Source organism: Arachis duranensis, chromosome 5 (genome assembly GCF_000817695.3).
Source record: "Arachis duranensis cultivar V14167 chromosome 5, aradu.V14167.gnm2.J7QH, whole genome shotgun sequence".
NCBI classification, from domain to species: Eukaryota; Viridiplantae; Streptophyta; class Magnoliopsida; order Fabales; family Fabaceae; genus Arachis; species Arachis duranensis.
Window position 1 is genome coordinate 3598475 of NC_029776.3, and position 20241 is coordinate 3618715.

The 20241-nt window shown below is 31.2% G+C and overlaps 2 protein-coding genes across 3 annotated transcripts; both read left to right on the forward strand.

Moving 5' to 3' along the window:
• The first annotated feature begins 727 nt into the window (after positions 1 to 727).
• Positions 728 to 6179, forward strand: LOC107487293 (rab escort protein 1). Its single transcript, XM_021142010.2, is given in 10 exon segments — positions 728 to 975; positions 978 to 1542; positions 2559 to 2681; positions 2769 to 2868; positions 3391 to 3429; positions 3553 to 3799; positions 3891 to 3966; positions 4689 to 4881; positions 5373 to 5453; positions 5704 to 6179. Coding segments are annotated over 10 exon segments (1620 nt in total). The 5' UTR covers positions 728 to 875; the 3' UTR covers positions 5800 to 6179.
• A 5416-nt stretch (positions 6180 to 11595) lies between these two features.
• LOC110280878 (protein RKD5) lies at positions 11596 to 16020 on the forward strand. 2 transcript variants are annotated; one of them, XM_021142011.2, is made up of 5 exons: positions 11596 to 11730; positions 11917 to 12187; positions 12908 to 13155; positions 13360 to 13574; positions 15737 to 16020. In XM_021142011.2, exons 1-5 carry the CDS (start codon positions 11679 to 11681, stop codon positions 15938 to 15940), a joined length of 990 nt encoding a protein of 329 aa, XP_020997670.1. In that variant the 5' UTR covers positions 11596 to 11678; the 3' UTR covers positions 15941 to 16020. The 2 variants fall into 2 exon arrangements, with proteins under 2 accessions (XP_020997670.1, XP_052118358.1); XM_052262398.1 differs by having other exon boundaries at positions 15661 to 15772.
• Positions 16021 to 20241: the final 4221 nt, after the last annotated feature.

Here is a 20241-nt window from a genome sequence, read left to right on the forward strand (position 1 = left end):
AGAAGTCTTTAAAATCCTTAAGTGAAATTAGAATTAGGGTTTTAAATATTTCATAAAGAGCAAATTGAGGTTAAAAAACTTCAATTGTCATTTCAGCTCTTTAAGAAGTCTTTGGGAAAGAGCTCACCATACTGAATTTATCTGCCAGAAATTGGTCTAAGTCCTCTACTACCATCACTACCATTAATTTTGGTTTGGTTTATTATAGGAGTAGTTTCGGACTCCATAACAAGAGTTTTAAAGGTGCAGGTTGAGTTATAGAAAGTTAAAAAAGTGAGTTGAAGTTGAGGATATGGATAGTTTAAAAATTTTATTAAAAAATTAACAAAAAATTAGAATTTAGATACTTTATCATACGAAACTCATCTTTTATCTGTACATCATTAATTTCCTTAATTTATAAATACTTTTGTGAACGTTTGTAAATTTAATGGGTACTTTCGATAGTTTTTCTTTAACATTTTTTTTGGTTACTCATACCCTCGTTTCCACTCTCCACTACACCCTCACACACTATCGGATCATATTATTCTAATTAGATTAGGATTTAACTAAATATAGTTGTTATTTTGTTAAGAAGTTATATAAAAAGATAGAAATTTATAAAATATTTGTTGCATAAAAAAATCTCTCTTCTTTTTGGGGGATGGTTAAAAATATTGTATAGATCCTTATCTAAATTGATTGGGCCGAAGCCCAAAATGGATACCCAATTCCCTAAAGTGAAGATAGCTATTGCTTGACCCAAACAAATCCATGATACCATTCTATCTAAGCCCAAACTTGTCGTTTGCTTTGGCACCAAACTGTCGTCAACTTAGCCACCTCGTTTTACGCCACACGCGGCAAATTGCTTCGACGCGCCGTCGTTCGCGATGGCCGTATCCGAAGCCTCAGCCTACCCTCCCATCGAGCCAACAAACTTCGATCTCATCATCGTTGGCACTGGCCTTCCGGAATCCATTCTCGCCGCCGCCGCTCCCTAATTGATCTCACTTCTCATCTCAACTCCCATTCCGTCCCCGCACCACCACTACCACCATCTGCCGCCGGATCCGGTGATTCCGATTACGCCGTCGTGGACCTCGTCCACGATCCACTCTACTCCGATATTGAGGTCGAATGGCATGGTTCCGAGGACGAAACCTCGAAGATTCGAGAAGATTCCAGAAAATTCAACATCGATTTGGGAGGACCTAGGGCGCTGTTCTGCGCCGATAGTTGCATCGATCTGTTGCTGAAATCCGGAGCGGCACAGTATCTCGAATTCAAGGGCGTGGATGCGAGCCTCGTGTACGAGCCTAATGGCAGCGGTTTGGCGAACGTGCCGGATTCTCGCGGAGCGATTTTCAGGGACAAGAATCTTTCGCTGAAGGAGAAGAACCAGCTGATGAGGTTCTTCAAGCTCGTGCAGCAGCACCTTGCTGGTGGTGGCGATCAAAGTGAAAGTGGCGGCGACATTCAGAAGATTTCGCAGGAAGATCTGGAGAGTCCATTCGTTAGTTTCCTGGATAAGATGCGGTTGCCGCCAAAGATAAAATCGTATTCACCATTTTCTATATGCTAGTGAGAATTTAATTTTTCATTATTTATTTTATTCTGTTGCATGTTATCATTAATTTGAGGATAATGGGTTTGTGGTTTGAATGTGTTATACGGCAATATCTGGAAGTCCACGTATTAGTGCATATGCTTAATGCAGCATGCTGATTTGATTAGAAAATTAGGGTGTTTTAGTTGCTGAGAATTCCCAGCATTATGGAGATGGCAGTTCTTACAATCCATGGTTGCATTCTGATCTAGTCCCTCAGCATTTAAGAATTGCTAAGCCAAAAATGTAGGGGAAAATGTTTTTGGCCTGTTGTTTCGCTCTTCACAAAGTGAAACTCTTGGCTTCTATTATGGTGCTTTATTGTGATAGTAATTTGAAAAAAAAAGAAAGATATGAGAAGAATAGGAGGGAGAGTTTCATACCTTATGCTTTGAAAATTAGAATCAAATCACCAAGCTGTCTTGACTTACAATGACAGAACAATAAAAGACCCTTTTGAACACTTAAAATTTTTGTAAAAGATGGATGAGTTAAGGCTTTTCTAGTGTTTGAATTATAGTAGCTTTTTCCCTTTCCCTGAAGTTGCTTTGTCCTATCTAAGTCATTGGTTAAACAGTTCAAATCTTAAAATAGTTGGTGGTGGTTCACTTTGTTAGTTGGATGGGGCATTTGATATATTTTTCTTGGGAAAGGTGAAACGAGTACTCCCTTTGTTCTTATGACATCTGGTGCTTTGGAAAATTGATAGGTTAAAAAGATCATTGTATTTGGATATTATTAATGTATCTGGATATAGTTATGAAAGTAGTGAATTTCCAAAGCGACAGATGTTGTGGAATGGAGGGATTACCTTTTAGTGCAATGAAGAGAACTGTATCTTGTTTCATCTCTCAGTGGTAATTTTGAGCAAAATTTGCTAAGCTTGGCTGTATGGTGTATATATTGCATGCATGACCTGCTGAAATGCTTCAGTACACTAAGGGCTATGACTTGCTGTCTTCTACAGAATTCTTTTGTATGCTATCGCCATGTTAGATTATGACCAAGACAATAATGAGGTTTGCAAAGATTTGCTCAAGACAAAGGATGGTATTGATCGTTTAGCTCAATACAGCTCATCTGTTGGAAGGTAAGTTCTAATTGAATTGCTTTCATGCTTTGAGGTTGCCTGACTTGTTATGGGAACATGTTTAGATACTTACCTTGGTTCGCACAGGTTTCCTAATGCACCAGGGGCTTTGCTTTATCCTATTTACGGTGAAGGAGAACTACCACAAGCTTTCTGTCGCCGTGCTGCTGTCAAAGGTTGCATTTATGTAAGTTCCAGTAGATTTAAAATATTTAACTGATATTCTCTCCAAAAGTTGCGTATCTTTGTTCAACCATTATTTTAAACAGTGATTCTGTGTATATCAAATGCTTCTTGTTTGTATTTTGTTCATTTTTATTTGTCAAATCTCTTCTCTCTCTCTCTCTCTCTCTCTCTCTCTCTCTCTCTCTCTCTCTCTCTCTCTCTCTCTCTCTCTCTCTCTCTCTCTCTCTCTCTCTCTCTCTCTCTCTCTCTCTCTCTCACACACACACACACACACACACACACACACACACACACACACACACACAGTGAAGAGGTTATCTTTGTTGAATTATTGCCATGGAAGTGGTAATCCTCTATTTTTTGGGTTAGCATGAAATTCATTTATCTCTTATCTGTTCTTGATAATAGTTGGAATTTCTCTAATATTTTGTTGGCAAACTAAAAGATATGGTTAACTCTTTTGTTGCTTCCATGTATTCAAAAATATTATGTAGTTTCTTATATGTTAAAGCTTCTGATTCAGGTTCTCAGGATGCCAGTTACTTCTCTGCTTATTGATAAGGTGCAGAAATATATCTTTGTATTGTTCTTCTTTGTAATACATTTCTGTGAGAAGAGATGAGGTGAAGAGGTTGGTCAACTTTGCTGGAATTTCACCTTTTGTCATTTTTAAATCAATGCGCAGGTTACTGGGTGTTATAAAGGTGTCAGACTAGTTTCAGGTCAAGATTTATATAGCCATCAGCTAATCATGGATCCGTCATTTGTGATTCTATCACCACTGTCCCCATCTCTAGGCGATTTTCCCAGAGAGAAGATCCAATTATTGAGTCAGAGAGATTTGAAAGGAATGGTGGCCAGGGGGATATGCATCACAAGGAGTTCCATAAAGCCTGATTTATTAAATTGCTCAGTGGTGTATCCCCCTAGATGTAAGAGATTTAAATACTGCATTTTATTTGGCAGAGGCACATGATAAAATGAGAAAGAAATTAATTTTTTTTTCTTTCATTCCCCCAATAGCTTTGTATCCTGAACAAGTGACGTCGGTCAGAGCTCTTCAAATAGGATCAAACCTTGCTGTTTGTCCCGCGGGCACGTAAGTTTTCCTCTAAATAATCACCGACATACACTTATTATGCATTTGGTTTTCCTTTAAATTTCCTTTTTACCTTTCCTTAAACCTTCTATTTATTTTTATTTTAATACTTCTAGATTTTGTTTATATAGTATTGGCTGGGATTTGGCACAGTATCATAATGTATTATGTAGTAGACCAGTGGCTTTAAAAAATTACTTTTGTGCTGTGGTTCCCTTAGTTTATATATTTTGTCACAATCTGATGTTTGATGATTGTTTTCTGTCTTAGAGGCTGACTTGATACAAAAGACGCTTGTTCTTCTGAGAGAAGATTCACAGACTTAGATCCGTATCCTTATATCCATTCCATCCAACTTTGAAAACAAATAATGAAGTTGTATATATATATATATTCCCTTCCTCATATTGCTCTAGAAGGGTTCGTTATCGTTAATGCTATATACATTTCATTTATAGGCAGAATTTGTAAGGTCGTTGCTTCAACTAGTCAACCTAGATGCTCCTTTTGCTGTTTAACTATCACTTCAACCTTTGATTGTGATTACCAGTCCACCAATGGTGCTTCCTCCATTGTCAGACATTGTCTAGATAAAGACATGCCCCCTTCTCAAAGAGATCATGTCTTGTATTTGTTTGTAGTTGCTCCCACGTCTATATCTTTTTGTTAGCTTACTCATATTCGTTATTCAAAACTACTAATGGTGCTTTTATATCTTGCAGCTTTATTTTATACTTCTCCACTGTGTGCAATGATGCTGATGAAGGAAAGAAGTTATTAAAAGCAGCCATGAATGCTCTTCTTACACCGCCTGTGTCTGTAACCTCTGAAAGTAATCCAATTGTTCAAAGTGATAATGAAGATGTAAAACCCATTGTGCTCTGGAATGCATTTTATATCCAGAAAGTATTCACGGTGTGCCTCTAATCCTGACTAGTTCACATGTTGCTTTCCCTGATGTGTAGTTTTACCTGCAAATATTGTTGATCACTCCTTTAAATGTATTATTTTGAGATAGTATTGACATAGGTTCCCCCCTTCTCTATCTCCGTTTATTAAAAGAATAAAATAGGGTAATGATTGTCACTTCTATTTTCTATAATGCCACTCCATACTTGATTTTTTTGCCTTGTATGTTTGCATGAATTTGTTAAAAAATGAGTAATATTATCAAAATATGAGTGACAATATCAATTCTCCAAAATAAAATATGGAAATCAATTGAAATGTTGAGAGTTAAGAGTATTATATGGTCCTTCTGGGTCACATACCGTAATTGTCTTTATAGAGCACGACCAATAGTGTCTTAAGAGTCTTTGCATATCAGATTTCATACAAACAGAAGCATTCTGTAGCATTGATATAGACTTTCTTGGCTTATGGATGTACTGTTCTTTCAATCCCAGGGTAAATTTGACTCTATGACCTCCGCTCCAACACCAGATGGAAATCTAAACTACGCTGACATTTTAGATGCGACTGAGAAGGTATGCCTTTTATTTTCTTAGGTTAAAATATAACCTTTTCTTCTGTGTTATGCCTTGCATGTATAACTTTATTTGACTGCTACTCAAATAGCTTCCCCTTGCATTTGTATATTCTTGTTTAAAAGAAAAGAAAGGGATATTTTCTCTGCATTCAAGTCTTTGCGATAATTAAGGACCAAAAATAAATTATGATCATATTAATTAATGATTAGCATATTTGCTGATGCTTACTCATTTGGTGGCGTGACAGCTATTCGGTCAAATGTACCCAGATCAAGCATTCTTTCCAAAGACAGAATCACCTGAAGATACTATGGATGAGAATGGAGTGATTATGGAAAGCTAATCGAAGGTCAAGTAGACTGATCTTCTCGCAGGACTGCAACACCAATCATGTGATCTGGGTGACAGTAAGTTGTGAAGTTAGATATATGCATCTCCCAATTTGTAGATTTAGGTAAGAAGGTCGCAAGTCAAAATTTTGGGAGAACAAAAACAAAGAGGTCATCTCGGAAAAAAAAAAAAAAACTACCGAGTCTATAATGTTTATCTGAGCAGACAGATTCTGATTTGGTGCTGTATATATCACTTTCAAGCCATGTATGTTGTGGACAAGTTGCAACTTAAAAATGATTCTACTGTATAGCACTATTGTTGTACAAGCATATTTAATTTTCAAGACATTAACGATAAATGGATTGTTTCTCTTACAAGTTACAACAATAAGCTGCTGAATTTCGAGTTTTTGCCAATGTTTACTTTTTGAGTCTGGAGATTCATTTCATGCCCAGATAAAACGGCTCGCCGAAGAATGACAAATCAGATAGCCGAAGAGAATTATATATATATATATTATCAATTTACCATAAAATAAAATGCATCCTCTCTACAATTAAAAATGTGTGGGAGAATTAAAAATATATGAGTAGGATGTAAATGATGTTTGACTTATTTAAGTTTTTATTCTGTTATCGGTATAACATATATATTAAAATACAAAATACACATTAAGAATGAATTAAATTATGTATATTTATATATAGTGACTGATTTGATAATTAATTTTTTATGTGTATATAATATTTTTCCTTTTTTAGAGTACTTGTTTTTTTTTATTTATTTGTAACCTTATTTGGTAGCTTAGGTAGCTTTCTTTTGCAACCACAACTATACTATTTTGGTTCAATATGTATAATTTTTTATCTTAGGAAGTAGTTGATGAAATGTTCTTTTTGGTTATATAAATTACTAACTATATACTTAAGGTCTAGAAGCTCTTTTTTTATCAATTATTTACATGACTATATTCATATTAAGAGTTTTATTTTTAGATATGAGAAGGAGGAAGAAATTTGATGGAGGAACCATTTTGACTTATAATTTAAAATCGAAGGACCATTTTAATTAATTTAACGTGTCATATAAAATTTTTGTTAGCCTGTTAATTTGGTGATTGCTATCTTTTAAAATAAAATACTATTTAATTATTAAGTTGTAAAATGTAAACATCAGAGAGAGAAGTAAATTGCAGCCGAGGCATGGGTTAGATGGTCACTTTGTGTGCCTCCCATAGAGTTGCACCGGGTTCAAGTCTTTAAATGTCTAGAATTGGAGGTTGTCCAATTCATTTAACCAAAAAAAACTTATTTAAAGTAAATTAGTGTATTAGGGAAGCTGTTCACGTGCACATTTTGTTCCTCAATTTGAACCTTTAAGATATTCGGAAAAAAAGCAATGACGGTATTCAGAGAATAAGCATCGATTAATTCTATGCCAATAAATGATTTAGATTCAAGAAAAATAGCGTCTGTAGACTATATGTAAAAGAATCTCACTTTAGTAATGTAATCAGTCTACCATTTTGCATTTTTGCCCGTTTGTGAGAGTTTAAGTTAGCTATTTGCCCAAGCTAATTGGAAGGTAGATAGATTTGTGTTGGAGTTGATCAAAAGTAGCTTATAAATCAGCTGGTATTAAATTAGGTCATCTAGTTTGATTTATTTTTTATTTCAGTCTATCTTTAACATTTGTTTTTAAATTAAAAAAACTAAAAACTAACAAAATATTAAATTTTAATTTTTATACAAAAAATCAATATTTCTACATAATTATATATGTATTCTTAAAAAATCTATTTTTAATAATATTGGTATAATTTTAATTTTAATATACTATCAGTATAAAACGTTTTACATAATTATCCAATTACATTTATTTTTTTAGATGGCCATTTAAGTTATCAATATAAGATGTAGTTATGTTTGTTAGCGTTATGCTATATAATTAGATGCACGTACAAAACTATTTTACACTAGTAATGCATCAAAAATAAATTTTATTTGTATAATTTTATATTATGTAATAATATTTTTAACAAATATAGTCATTTAAGATATTTTAAATTTTAATATGAAATATACTATTATATATCAAGTAATATAAAATATTAATTATTTTATATTTTATTTATTGCAATAAAAAATAACATCTTAATATGAATTTATTTTTAATATAATAAAAACGTTACTAATACTTCATATCATTAATCAATTTCAATTAATAAAAATATTTATAATTTTTTTATGTATTAATATTTTTTGTATTTATTTAAAATATATTATATAGAAATAGATATTTATTTATTTATATACTAATATGTTCTATATTTATTAAGATCTATCAATATTTTTTATAGCATTTTTAGTTTTTATAAAATTTAATCATTTATAAAAAATAGCATATTAAATGCACATAAATTATTTGGGTTCATTTTAGACAAATATTTTTTTTATAATTAACATTTTATAATGGTATTTAAAAGTGGCACATGAATTAAATTTACAAATAGCAAAGGTACTTGTTATTGGTATTTAGAAGAAAGGTTTGTAAGATGCCATAGTTACATTTTTTAATTGTAGTTAGCTTTGTGTCACGGTCTTAGACACACTTTAATACTATTGTGTCGACACTCGAACTTATTCAACATTTTGAGTTAAGACAAAATCAGCCTAACCCTCAATACTTAGCAAGAAAGTTAAGAATACAATAGAACACAAGAGAAAAGAAGTTTTGGTGGAAGAACACTTTATTACTCAAGTGTCTATTACAAATGACTCACACATAACTCACACTAACTCTCACCTCCTATTTATAGCCGTCCACCTCCTCAATGGATGGTTAAAATTAAATATAATTAACGGTCCAAATTAATCATCTAGAACTTTCATTACAAATATTTATCCTACCACTACTTTCTAAATACTTCTAGATTATTCCATACTACTTTTCATACTTCTATATACATTCACACTCTTCTAGAATATTCTATGACCTCCCAGAGTCTTCTAGGACACTCTAGAACGTTCCGGAACCACCTAGAGCATTCTCAAATACTCCAAAAAACTATATAAACACTGTTAAATCTAACATAAAATTTACCGTGATATTCTCCCCCCATCTAATGTGCAAACGTCCTCGGTGTGTTCTGCTCATGATGGCACTATAGGTATTCTTGAAATTGTCATAAATCTTCATGAGCTTTCTAACTAGTTTCAGTTATTGGGAGCCCTTTCCACTTGATCAAGTATTGAATACTTGGTGCTACCCCTCTTCGTCGCACGACGCGACGATTTCCTTATCAAAGGATCTAATCATCACGGGCGGAGCACGACTCGAGTCACCTCTACGCGGTTCGTCTTGGTCTCCATAATATGGTCTAAACATACTCACATGGAAGACTGGGTAGATCTTCATATAGGGAGGGAATTGTACTTTATAAGCAACCTTCTCAACACGTCCAATAATCTCAAATGACCCTTTGTATTTGCGGATTAAACCCTTATGAACTTTGCGAAAGGCTTTGAATTGTTGTGGAAGAAGTTTGATCATTACCTTGTCTCCCACTTGATAGCTTACATGCCTCATCTTCTTATCTGCCCATTTCTTCGTCCTCTTGGCAGCTTTGTCGAGGTAAGAACGAGTGACATCTGCTTGTTCTTCCCATAACTTAATCATATGATAAGCTCAAGGGCTCTTCCCTGAGTAGGAAGAAGAAAGAGAATGAGGTGTAAGCGGCTTTTGTCCAGCACAATTTCGAATGGGCTTTTCCTTGTGGACTTGCTCCTTTGCAAATTGTATGAAAACTAAGCAATGTTGATGAGTTTTGTCCAATTATTTTGATTAGCGTTTACAAAATGTCTCAAATAACACTCAAGTAAGACATTCATTCTCTCAGTCTGCCTATCGGTTTGAGGATGGAAGCTTGTTGAGAAATGAAGCTCCGACTCAAGGAGTTTGAACAGCTCTGTCCATAGTCGTCTTGTGAAGCGTGGATCTCGATCACTAATAATGTTTTTAGACAATCTCCAGTACTTCACCACATTCTTGAAGAATAGCCGTGGTACAAGTATTTCATTTTCTAAATTTAGAAGTATTTACAAAGTTATAGTAGGATAGATATTTGTAATGAAGATTTTAGATAATTAATCTGGACCGTTGATTAGATTTAATCCTAATCCTCCATTAAGAAAAATGAATGGCTATAAATAGGAGGTGAGAGTTAGTTTAAGTTATATATGAACCACTTATAATAAACACTTGAGTAATAGAATATTTTTTTCACCAAAACTTTTTTTTTTGTGTTTTCTTGTATTCTTACTAGATACTGAAAATTAGGTTGACTTAATTTTAATTAAGTTAAGTAAGTCTGAATACCAATACAATAATATTAAAGTGTATCCAAAATCGTGATATTTGGCTATTTAAATAAAAAATTCAAATGAGATATAACATCAATCTATACTACTACTTTCAGCCTACGCATTGACATTATTAATTTCAGCAGATCAGTTATGTCAATACACACTTAACAATTTATTGGCATAATGAATATGGTGTTCTATTTTTTTTATTAGGAGAGTACCTAGTAATTTTCCATTAGCATGTTCTGTTATATATACCAATTTAATATCGGGTATTTAATAATGAGTCATTTCCCTAAAAAGTGTGTAATATAAAATCTTTACTAGTTTCCTACATTATACCTCCATTCCTCTACTACTTTGGAAAAGGAAACATCCTTTTATATCAAACACGAATATAAAGAGAAAGATAAGGTAGATGTACAATATTTTAACAGTTTGACGAATCAGTAGTATATATATTTTTTTAATTATTTGGTGGATTAGTATTCTGTACTCTATATATTTTTTATTTTTAAATATTTTTAAAATTAGTTGTTTAGAATTAAAATATTTATTATATTCTTTATACTAGTTTTAAAATTAATTCTAAAAAATATATTTTTTTAGTCTTTTATTTTTGATTTTTTTATAATTTTATAATAATATAATATCAATCCAAAAATAAAATAAACTCAAATTAAAACAATAAAATAAAAATGTTTTAGTCCAAATAAAATTTTAATGTGTCTTTTTTTTAGTTAAGAAGTACTAAAATTTTATATACAATTTTAATCAAAGAGTATTAAAATTTCGTATTATTTTAGAGTATTAAATCAAGTGCTGAGTATTTATACATAAATATTTTTATTTAAAAATAAATAAATAATAATTAAGATATAAATACTTAAATTTTACTTTTATTGTTTTTGCATAAAAGATTCTCTAAGACAAAACTGAATGGCTTCATGGTTATTTAAGAAACTGATGTGATTTTAATAATTTGCGTTACTCAACTCAATAGTACTCTCTTTTACTCTTTTTGCTCCATCTACACAAGTTAATAGCCTCATTTATCTCACAATAATAACTATTTGATTCGCTAACAATTTTTAAGTTACATTTAAATAAAGGAGCATTTTCTAACTAGCAACATTCTTTTTAATTTTTTAATTATTTGTTTATGAATTTATTTTTATATAACTAAATATTTTTTCAAAATTATTTAGTTGTATAAAATTATTTAATTTAAACATACAGGCTTATATATAGGAATAGAAACATATGATTAATGGCCTTAATGCACAGTAAAAAAAATTTGCCTTTAAGACTTGCAGATCAAGCTTCATTGATCATTAAAAAAAAAAGTTAAAAGAAAAATAAAAACACGTTCTATTTTGGCTTTGACATGATTCTAAACTGATCCGAAACCAACTAAGAAAAGCGGAGAGTCATGCAAACTTAACACTTTAAAAGCCGCTTCCTTTCCCTCATTTCGTTCTCCCTTTCTTTCTTTCTCTTTCTTAGTCATGCTGTCTTCTTCAGCATGGATTCCTCACTCAGCATCCTCTTAGTCTTCAACAACACCATCCAACCAGGTACTCAACCCTCAAACTTCAAACCTCACCATACCCATGCATTTCATCACTCAAATTTCATGACTTCCACATTTCTCCGTTCAAAAAACTGTGATTTCTTCTGGTGGGGTGGTGCCAAACGTTGCAAATTTTCAATTTTTATCTTGTTTTTGTTGTTTTATTTTGTTGGGGTGTGTGCATTTGCAGAGTTGTTCAGGAGCGTGCATGTATATTGCAGAGAATTATTGGATGGGGACGAAAGGGAGGAAGAAGAAGTGGTAGTTGAGAGGGAGTTTGTGTTATCTGAGAGTGGCTTCTACGTGGAAATGAAGTGCACTCCAATTCTCACATCACTCAAGCTTTGTGTTGATGATGTTTGTGAAGGTTACAAGAATGGTGTGTGGCTTTGTGTCTTTGCGTTTCATGCTGATCACACGCCTCAATTCACACACATTCCTTCAATTTTGTTGTTCGCCAGGTAGTGCCTATTTGCTGTTTGATATAATTTCTCTTTGAATTATGTGATCATGATTTCCCCATTTTCAGAAATTTTGAATTGGTCCATTTGATTGAACAGTTATTTTCTGTGTTTTGTGTTTTCCCTTCCCACTGTACACCTAAATTGATCAATCTACTGGGAATCAAATGGAACAACCTAGTGTTTGTAGAAAAAGGTCATTTAGAGAAGCCAATTGTTGTAACATTGGAAAATTAAATCAGGGTGAATGCTGCATAAATGTTTAACAAAGCTTTGAGTCGTACTTTTCAAGTTGTAATTGGATGTGGATCTCCCCTGTTTCTTCCTTTGAGAAAATAGAGAGTTCTTTTATGAGAGTGAAACAATGTTTCGGTACGAAACTGTTTCTTTCTATCTTTGTAACAGCAATATCTACCAGCTGATCCACATTTGTTTATCCAGTCTAGTTTGTTGCAGTGGATAACTGTACACTGTAATATAGTGGACTGAAAGTGGAGTAGGTGTATATTCCTTTATTTATATTCTTTTATTTTTCTTAGTCCTGAATATGTTTCTTGATTTATTGTTTATCCTGGGAAATAAGCTATGGCTACTCAGACTGAACACATTTGGTTGAAGCAACATATTTTTCATGTTATATGAAAATGTGAGCAGGTCTAGTAATCTTATATCATATTCTAACTCTCTATTATCATAACTTAATTTTATTTATCCTTTCAGAAACTCAAAACTCAAGGCAATTCCCAACTTGCTTAATGATCTCCAGATTATATACAAGCTGGAATTGAAAGCAGAAGTCAAAGATGATCTGCTAGATTCTTCAAAGGAAGAATCACAGGGAAATAGCGATGGTCACCAATCACCACAGAAAGTCTTGCCAGTATTTAATCAGGATCTAAATTGCCTTCCTTTGGATGAAGACACAACTGAGTTGATCGACAAGAAGACAAATGTTGAAAGCTTACCAGGTTCAGAGTCGGTCTTCTCTTAATCCAATAGTAATAGACATAACTGTCTAGCACAGTTCACTCGATATGGATAAAATTATAGTGCAGTAGATATGTTAGCCAGATGATCTCTGCTTTCGCAGCCTATGCTAAATCCTCGGTCTCATTTCTAAAGATTCCAATTGTAGAGTTAATCATCTCATTTGATTAGACGAATGGTTGCAGGTTTTGGAGCAAAGAAAAGGAGGGCGCAAAGCGACCACATAGCGAAAATTGCTTTACCAGATTTGGTCAAGTACTTTGATGTGCCAATTGTAGAAGCTTCAAGAAATCTGAATATTGGGCTTACAGTTCTCAAGAGAAAGTGCAGAGAATTTGGTATTCCCCGCTGGCCACATAGGAAGATAAAATCACTTGACAATCTCATTCATGATCTTGAGGTCCTTCTTTCTTCCTCTTATTTTATTATGAAGATCTTACTATTTTTAATGTCAAGCTATTTGTATATAAATTTCTTTTTTATCCATTTACCTACCTCTTAAAGATCACATATTTGAACACAAATCAAACTTTTATGTGCATCTACCTAACATATCTCTTGAACTAATAATATTGCTAGAAACGTACTGATGAAATGAATGGCAAAATTTGTTTTTTAAGGTAGAATGGTTGAAAACTTTTATTGCTTTGTATCTTAAACTTAAGTATTAATCATAATAGACTGATAGTTTAAAGTTCTTTAAAATCTGGCTGGTGTGCATGGTGTAAGTTTTACATTTTTAAGACATGAAGACTCTCTGCATTTTTTCTTATAGAACATTTGATGGAGGTATCAAGTACGTTGAAGTGCACTTCAAATCATCATAAGTGGGCTTGTAATCCTTGCTTAATTTATATTTTGTGAATATTGTTAATTTTATGGTCTTGTTCTGGTGTTCATAAAGGTCTAATTTGTTGCAGTCCAGTTTTTCTAAAATCTTGAAATAAGAAAAAGTAAAATGATTATGGAAGAGAAGAGGAATTGCGTTATGTGGTTTTATCCTGTGAGCTACAACACTTGATAAGCATAAATAATGACATGAATTTGGAAGAAGATGGAGATGATCATTTAGTGTGCCCTATATTTTGCTGAATAATTCAATATTTTCTGTTCTTTTGTATACATTCTTTAAAATTGATTTGAAATTTAGACATGATAATATAGTATTTGAAGTTTTCTTAGATCGTTAGCGTTTGACTTCAATGCATAACTTAAAAGTTGGAGATGAGAATGTCACACTAGATGATTTGGTTATATCTTGTGAAGAATGTCTATAGAAGATTTAAATGAGGAAAATAGATTAGATATAACGGAGACAAAGAACACTAGGAAAAGCTAAGCACTACAAGGTTAATGATTTGATGCTAAGGCAATATTAATCTTAGTTACGGCCCAATTTGGTAAAGCTTTTTGGAGATGTGCAAACTGCATAGCACAAGTACTCCACCTTGTGTTTGGTAAATAAAAAAAATCATGTGCTTCTGTTTTTAGTTTTGTAAAGTTATGGGTGCTTCAAAAGCACCAATGGCAGATAATTTTCAAAGCTAGTTTGTGCTTTTCAAAGTTAACAAGTCTAATATGACCTTATGTATTAATAAATATCTACATTTATGTCTACTCTTTACTACATTTATGTCTATGAAAGTCATTTTAAATGTTAAAAGTGCATCTGGTTTTATATGCGACAAAAAAGTGCCTTTAAAACTTAAAGGTAAATTCTATCGCACCGCTATAAGACCGGCTATGCTGTATGGTACGGAGTGTTGGGCAGCTAAAGGGAAGCACGAACATAAGCTGAGTGTGGCAAAGATGAAGATGTTGAGATGGATGAGTAGTCATTCGCGATTGGATAAAATAAGGAATGAAGATATAAGGGAGAGAGTTGGAGTAGCATCCATCGTGGAAAAGATGGTCGAATCGCGTCTCAGGTGGTTTGGACATGTGAGAAGAAAATCGATAGAACATCCAGTCAGGAGGGTGGATGAGATGGAAGATGGACAAAGGGCAAAAGGCAGAGGAAGACCTAAGAAGACCATCCATGAGGTGGTTAAACGAGATCTACATGTAAACGGTCTCTCTGTAGACATGATACATGATAGAGCACAATGGCGTCGTTTGATTCATGTAGCCGACCCCACTTAGTGGGACAAGGCTTTGTTGTTGTTGTTGTTGTTGTTGCATTTTTTTGTAGCTTATGCATATTAAAAGTTACTTTTATTTTGATTTACCAAACATAGCTAATACAAATCTTGAAAAGTTAAAGTTTTATCAAATCGGGCCGTAACTGACTGATCTAGACATCTACTGGACAAGACTTGGTTGTTATAGTTTGTTCATAGATTTTTTTTTCCTGTGTTATTTTTTTTTCCTATATTTGAAGGCTTTTGAGTGAGGTTTATTGTGATCTTTGCCTCATGCTTTGTTTAGTTAACTTTTTTATGCTTCAACTGCATTTTGAATAAGTGGTAGTAAAATCTTTTGGACAGCCTTGTACTCCCTACAAAGTTAAAATTTGGAGTCCACACTACGGAACATTCCCTAACTTATAGAGGTTTCGTGCAGGAAGAGGCGAAACACCAAGAACCAAAGGACAAGGTGTCAGCGATGGCGATGGTGAGGAGGCAAAGGATGTTGGAATGCGAAAAGGAAAACATGGAGAAGAAGCCCTTCATGGACATACAAACTGAGACCAAGAGATTCAGGCAAGATGTGTTCAAGAGAAGGCACAGAGCTAGAGCTGTTGAAAAACAAAGTTCTGCAGTTTAAAGCACTTGGCACTTTTTTCAAAAGAGTAAAAAAGAGACAAACAAAATCATAGTTTGCACTTTGCAGTAGCAGATTTATAGTTTAATACTGATCTAAAAGACTAAATCCTATACTGTTTTCTGCTTCTTATGGCCAATTTGGCCCCTTTTTATTTTATTTTTACATATATATGAATTTTAATTTCAATATCTTCTGAAGGCAGTCTATAATATATCCCTGGAGCTCAATGTTCCTATCTTCCATATAATACAGTATGAGGCTTAAACTTCTCTCTCTCAGACTTTAATTTTGATTTGGAAGATGTTTCTTATTTGTATCATTTCTGAATTTAATTTTATACATTGTCACACGTGCTATGCTACCTTTATTGCTTGTGCCTTTTTTCCTATAAAGTGGAAAAGAAAAAGGAAGCCATAAAAAATATACAAAAGATTTAGATGTTGAAAAAAATGTTCTTAAGAAAATTAAATCAACAAAAACACCCTTAAATGAATTTTAAAAAAATAATTAAATATTACATATATTTTGGAAAAAAAATACAGATTGAATTTAATGATCTTATGTTTTAAAATAGTTTTAGAAATCAAATTTTATTCTAATTTTTTATATATATTTTTTTAAATAGTGATACAAATAATTTTTACAGAAAATCATATCACATGTCTAAGCTTGTCAAATATCAACAAAATTTGTATTTTTTAATTATTTTATCGCGTTTTTAAATTTCTAAAGCGTTTTTATAGTTTTAATCTTTTAAAAATATTTCTAAATCTTTTAAGGTCATTTTTAGTAGCCTACTCAATAAAAATATATTTTGACTTTAATTCTTTCATATTCATTTATAAATTTAATATCGATATGGGTGGACCAGTGTGTGAAAGAAATTGATGTGTCTTTTTCAACGAAGTGCTAAACAACTAAGTAAGTATTGTGTTAAGGTTTTAGTCAAGTCATGGCGATTATTTCCTTGGATTGAATTTGTTATTCAAATATAGAAAATACAACAAAGAAATATATAATAAACATGTTCCTTTCACGTGCTCATAATTAATATCGTTTCATTTATGTACCTCATTTTCTCTCAAAATCACATACTTAATTGGTATCTTATTCTCTTAAGTATTTAGTTGGATAATTGATTCTTCCTTTAGATACGGATCCAAAATAATTTAATTTGTTGAAAAACAAAGCTTATCCATTTTGCATTTTTTTTAAAAGTTCAAATACTATTAGTCATTGCTATTTATTGTAGTCCCTCCCCTCCAAATAAAAAAAATTAAAAATCTTTACTAATAATAATCTTATTATGTTTTTATGTATATTTTTATTTTTTAAGATATATATTAACTATTTTTTTTTTCAAATTTGTATTTGACAAAATTAACTCACATGGGCTACTCTTAAAATTTTAATTATCGTATATGTACATTTAATATTTTTTATATTAACGTAATATTTCAAATACACTATCTTATTTTACATAATATACACTACAATAACCTCCCCTAAAATAATAAATTTAGGATATAAAAAGGAGTTACAAATAAAATGATTAATAGCACAGTAAATAAATAATCACAAATATTCAATTCAATTTTAGAATTTCTTGGATGTGTTTTTTCTTGGTCACCATATATATGATGTTACTTTCACAGTTCACCAAAGGAAGCATTCTGGAAATTAAAGCGAAGGGTGTAATAATAATAATAAATTCGGACCAAACCATAAAACGCGGTGCTGACTGTAATATATATTGTAGTATGAATGCTGAAATTTCGTCGCTATCATCATAATATAATATAATAAATAATAATGGAGCCCTAATTAGGATAAAGAAAGTATTTTTTGTACTATATGACCATATGCTTGTCAAAGCTACACTATTTAATTATATATATTTGTCTCTTTTAAACATAAAATAGAATAATGGCTTTGAATTTTTTTTTTTGTGTGGTCCTTTCTCCTTTTGCATAGACTTTTATGCAATAGAACATCAATAATTCTGTAGAGTGTGAAGGGACACGTGTATATTTTTTAGAGAGTTGATAATTGAAATAGTCTTTAAAATATTTTTATATATATACACAAATCCTTCAATTATGTGCAAATCTATTTAACAAATATAAATGTGACCTATATATAAAAAGGCATTCTAAAAATAATATTAGTGCCTATAAAAAGTTAAATTGTCTACAATTCCAGAGTAGAATATGGCATGGCGGAAAAATTAATAAAATGTTATCATGTATATAAAATCTTGAGTCAACAAATACTTGAACCCAATACCGAATATTTGCAGCGTATTCTTAAATGGTGAGTTTTATGGTTTTTTTATTATGGTATTTAAATTATCTATTTTTTTAAAAATAAAAAATAAAATATTTAAAATAAAAAATAAATTATATAAAATTTATTAAATATTATTTATTTATTTTTTTAGTAATTTAGATAAAAATTGATAAATACTATAACATTGATAAATACTATAACATTCACCTTCATAAATATAATTACCTGCTGATGTCAAACTATAATTTTAAGTCCAATTTATTTTTTTAAATTTTTTTATTATATTAAAATTCTTAAATTTTATAAAAATAAATCTCTATTTTAATTAGATCTATTATTTTCACTTGGATAAATAGAGTTTTTAAAATGTGATAAAAAAAATCTATATATCTTATTTTTATAAAATTTAGATAACGAACAAAAAAATCTTTTATCTATAAAATTTTTTTTTGTATTGAATTTTATCAAATTCTAACAAGTCGAAATAGGTACCAATTAAGTTATGAGATTTATGTTATTTCATTCGTTATAGGAAAGAGTAGGTCACGACAATTAATAAATGCTAAATAAGACAAGTTATGATTGTTTTTGACTGATTTTCTTTGGTTACCAAACATTTTCGTATAAGTATATATTAGTATATAAGTATAACTAAATATAAGTCTAACTATATAGATATAGTTATAGAATAGTTATATAGAACAGATATCAAAATGAAATGGATAGAATGAATAAAAGAATATTTTTAAAATAATCTCAATGTAATAATTTTTTTTTTAATTGAAAACATCCAATGTAAACTCTCTTAGGATATATTCGGTATATACTCAAAATTATATGATGTCATGCATGATTGCATATTTGCATGTAAGACATTATGCAAAAGGAAAACAATGTCCCATATAGTAGGAAACAAAACAATACAGAAAAGGGCTAGGCAACAGCCAATAGTAGGCATAGAATAATGGTAAATGTCAAGTTAAATTAGGAAGTCAAAATTTTTTAAATTAATATCAGTTATTTTTTTAAGTTATTTTTTTAATTTTAAATGTTAAACTCTCAATTTTAAATTTATATCCTAATTCTAAACTTGAAGCTCTTCAAACAATAAAAATTTAAAAATAATTATTTGGCAATAAAATCGATTAATTAATATTAATCAATTAAAAATTAATTCTATGTACATTAATTTGTAAGAATAATGGTAATTAAGTTACTAAGTTTATTACTGTGTTATTATGGCTTGGAAAATGTTATATATATGATTGTTGTTTTGGTCTCTAGACTACTTCCATTGTGCTCCCACATGCTTTTTCCATCAGTACCATGTTGTTTTTAGAATTAAAATATTATATTATATTTGTATTTTTAATCTCATCAATCACTTTTAAGAATATTTAGAGATTCGTCATCATCTTAATAATAACATAATTTCTTTTAAGTAAACAATGAGATCCAAAATGTTAATAATAAGATGAGCTAACCTCCACTATTAGCTGTAAAAACAATAGTTTAACATGCATACAATTCATGATCTTAACTTTATCTTGGGAAGTCAAATAAAATAATTAAGAGGTAAAAAATAGAAATAGACCTCCAATTAATTAATAAGTCCATGTGTAACAATAACAGTAGTTTATACATGACAGTACTATATAGTATTATAATGCTTTAGTTAACTCCAGCTGCTAATCATTTTGTATTATAAATTATTATCCAAACAGCAAATATCATATATAAAAAAAACAACATAACTACTTATATATAGTATAACAACCTCTAAAAGATAAAATAAAGGACAAAGATAGTGATCTAGGTATATGATTGGTGGCCCAGAATAATTGTTATTATTTGGCGGGCGCCTAATACGAATTAATTAACTATAATCAGTAAAATTGATCACTTTTTTAGATGATCCGCGTAGTGAACACGGCAATGGGCAAACACATAGTGATATAACATTAACATAGCAATTGGAAGCATAGTATATATAACTCATAAACATAGAAATA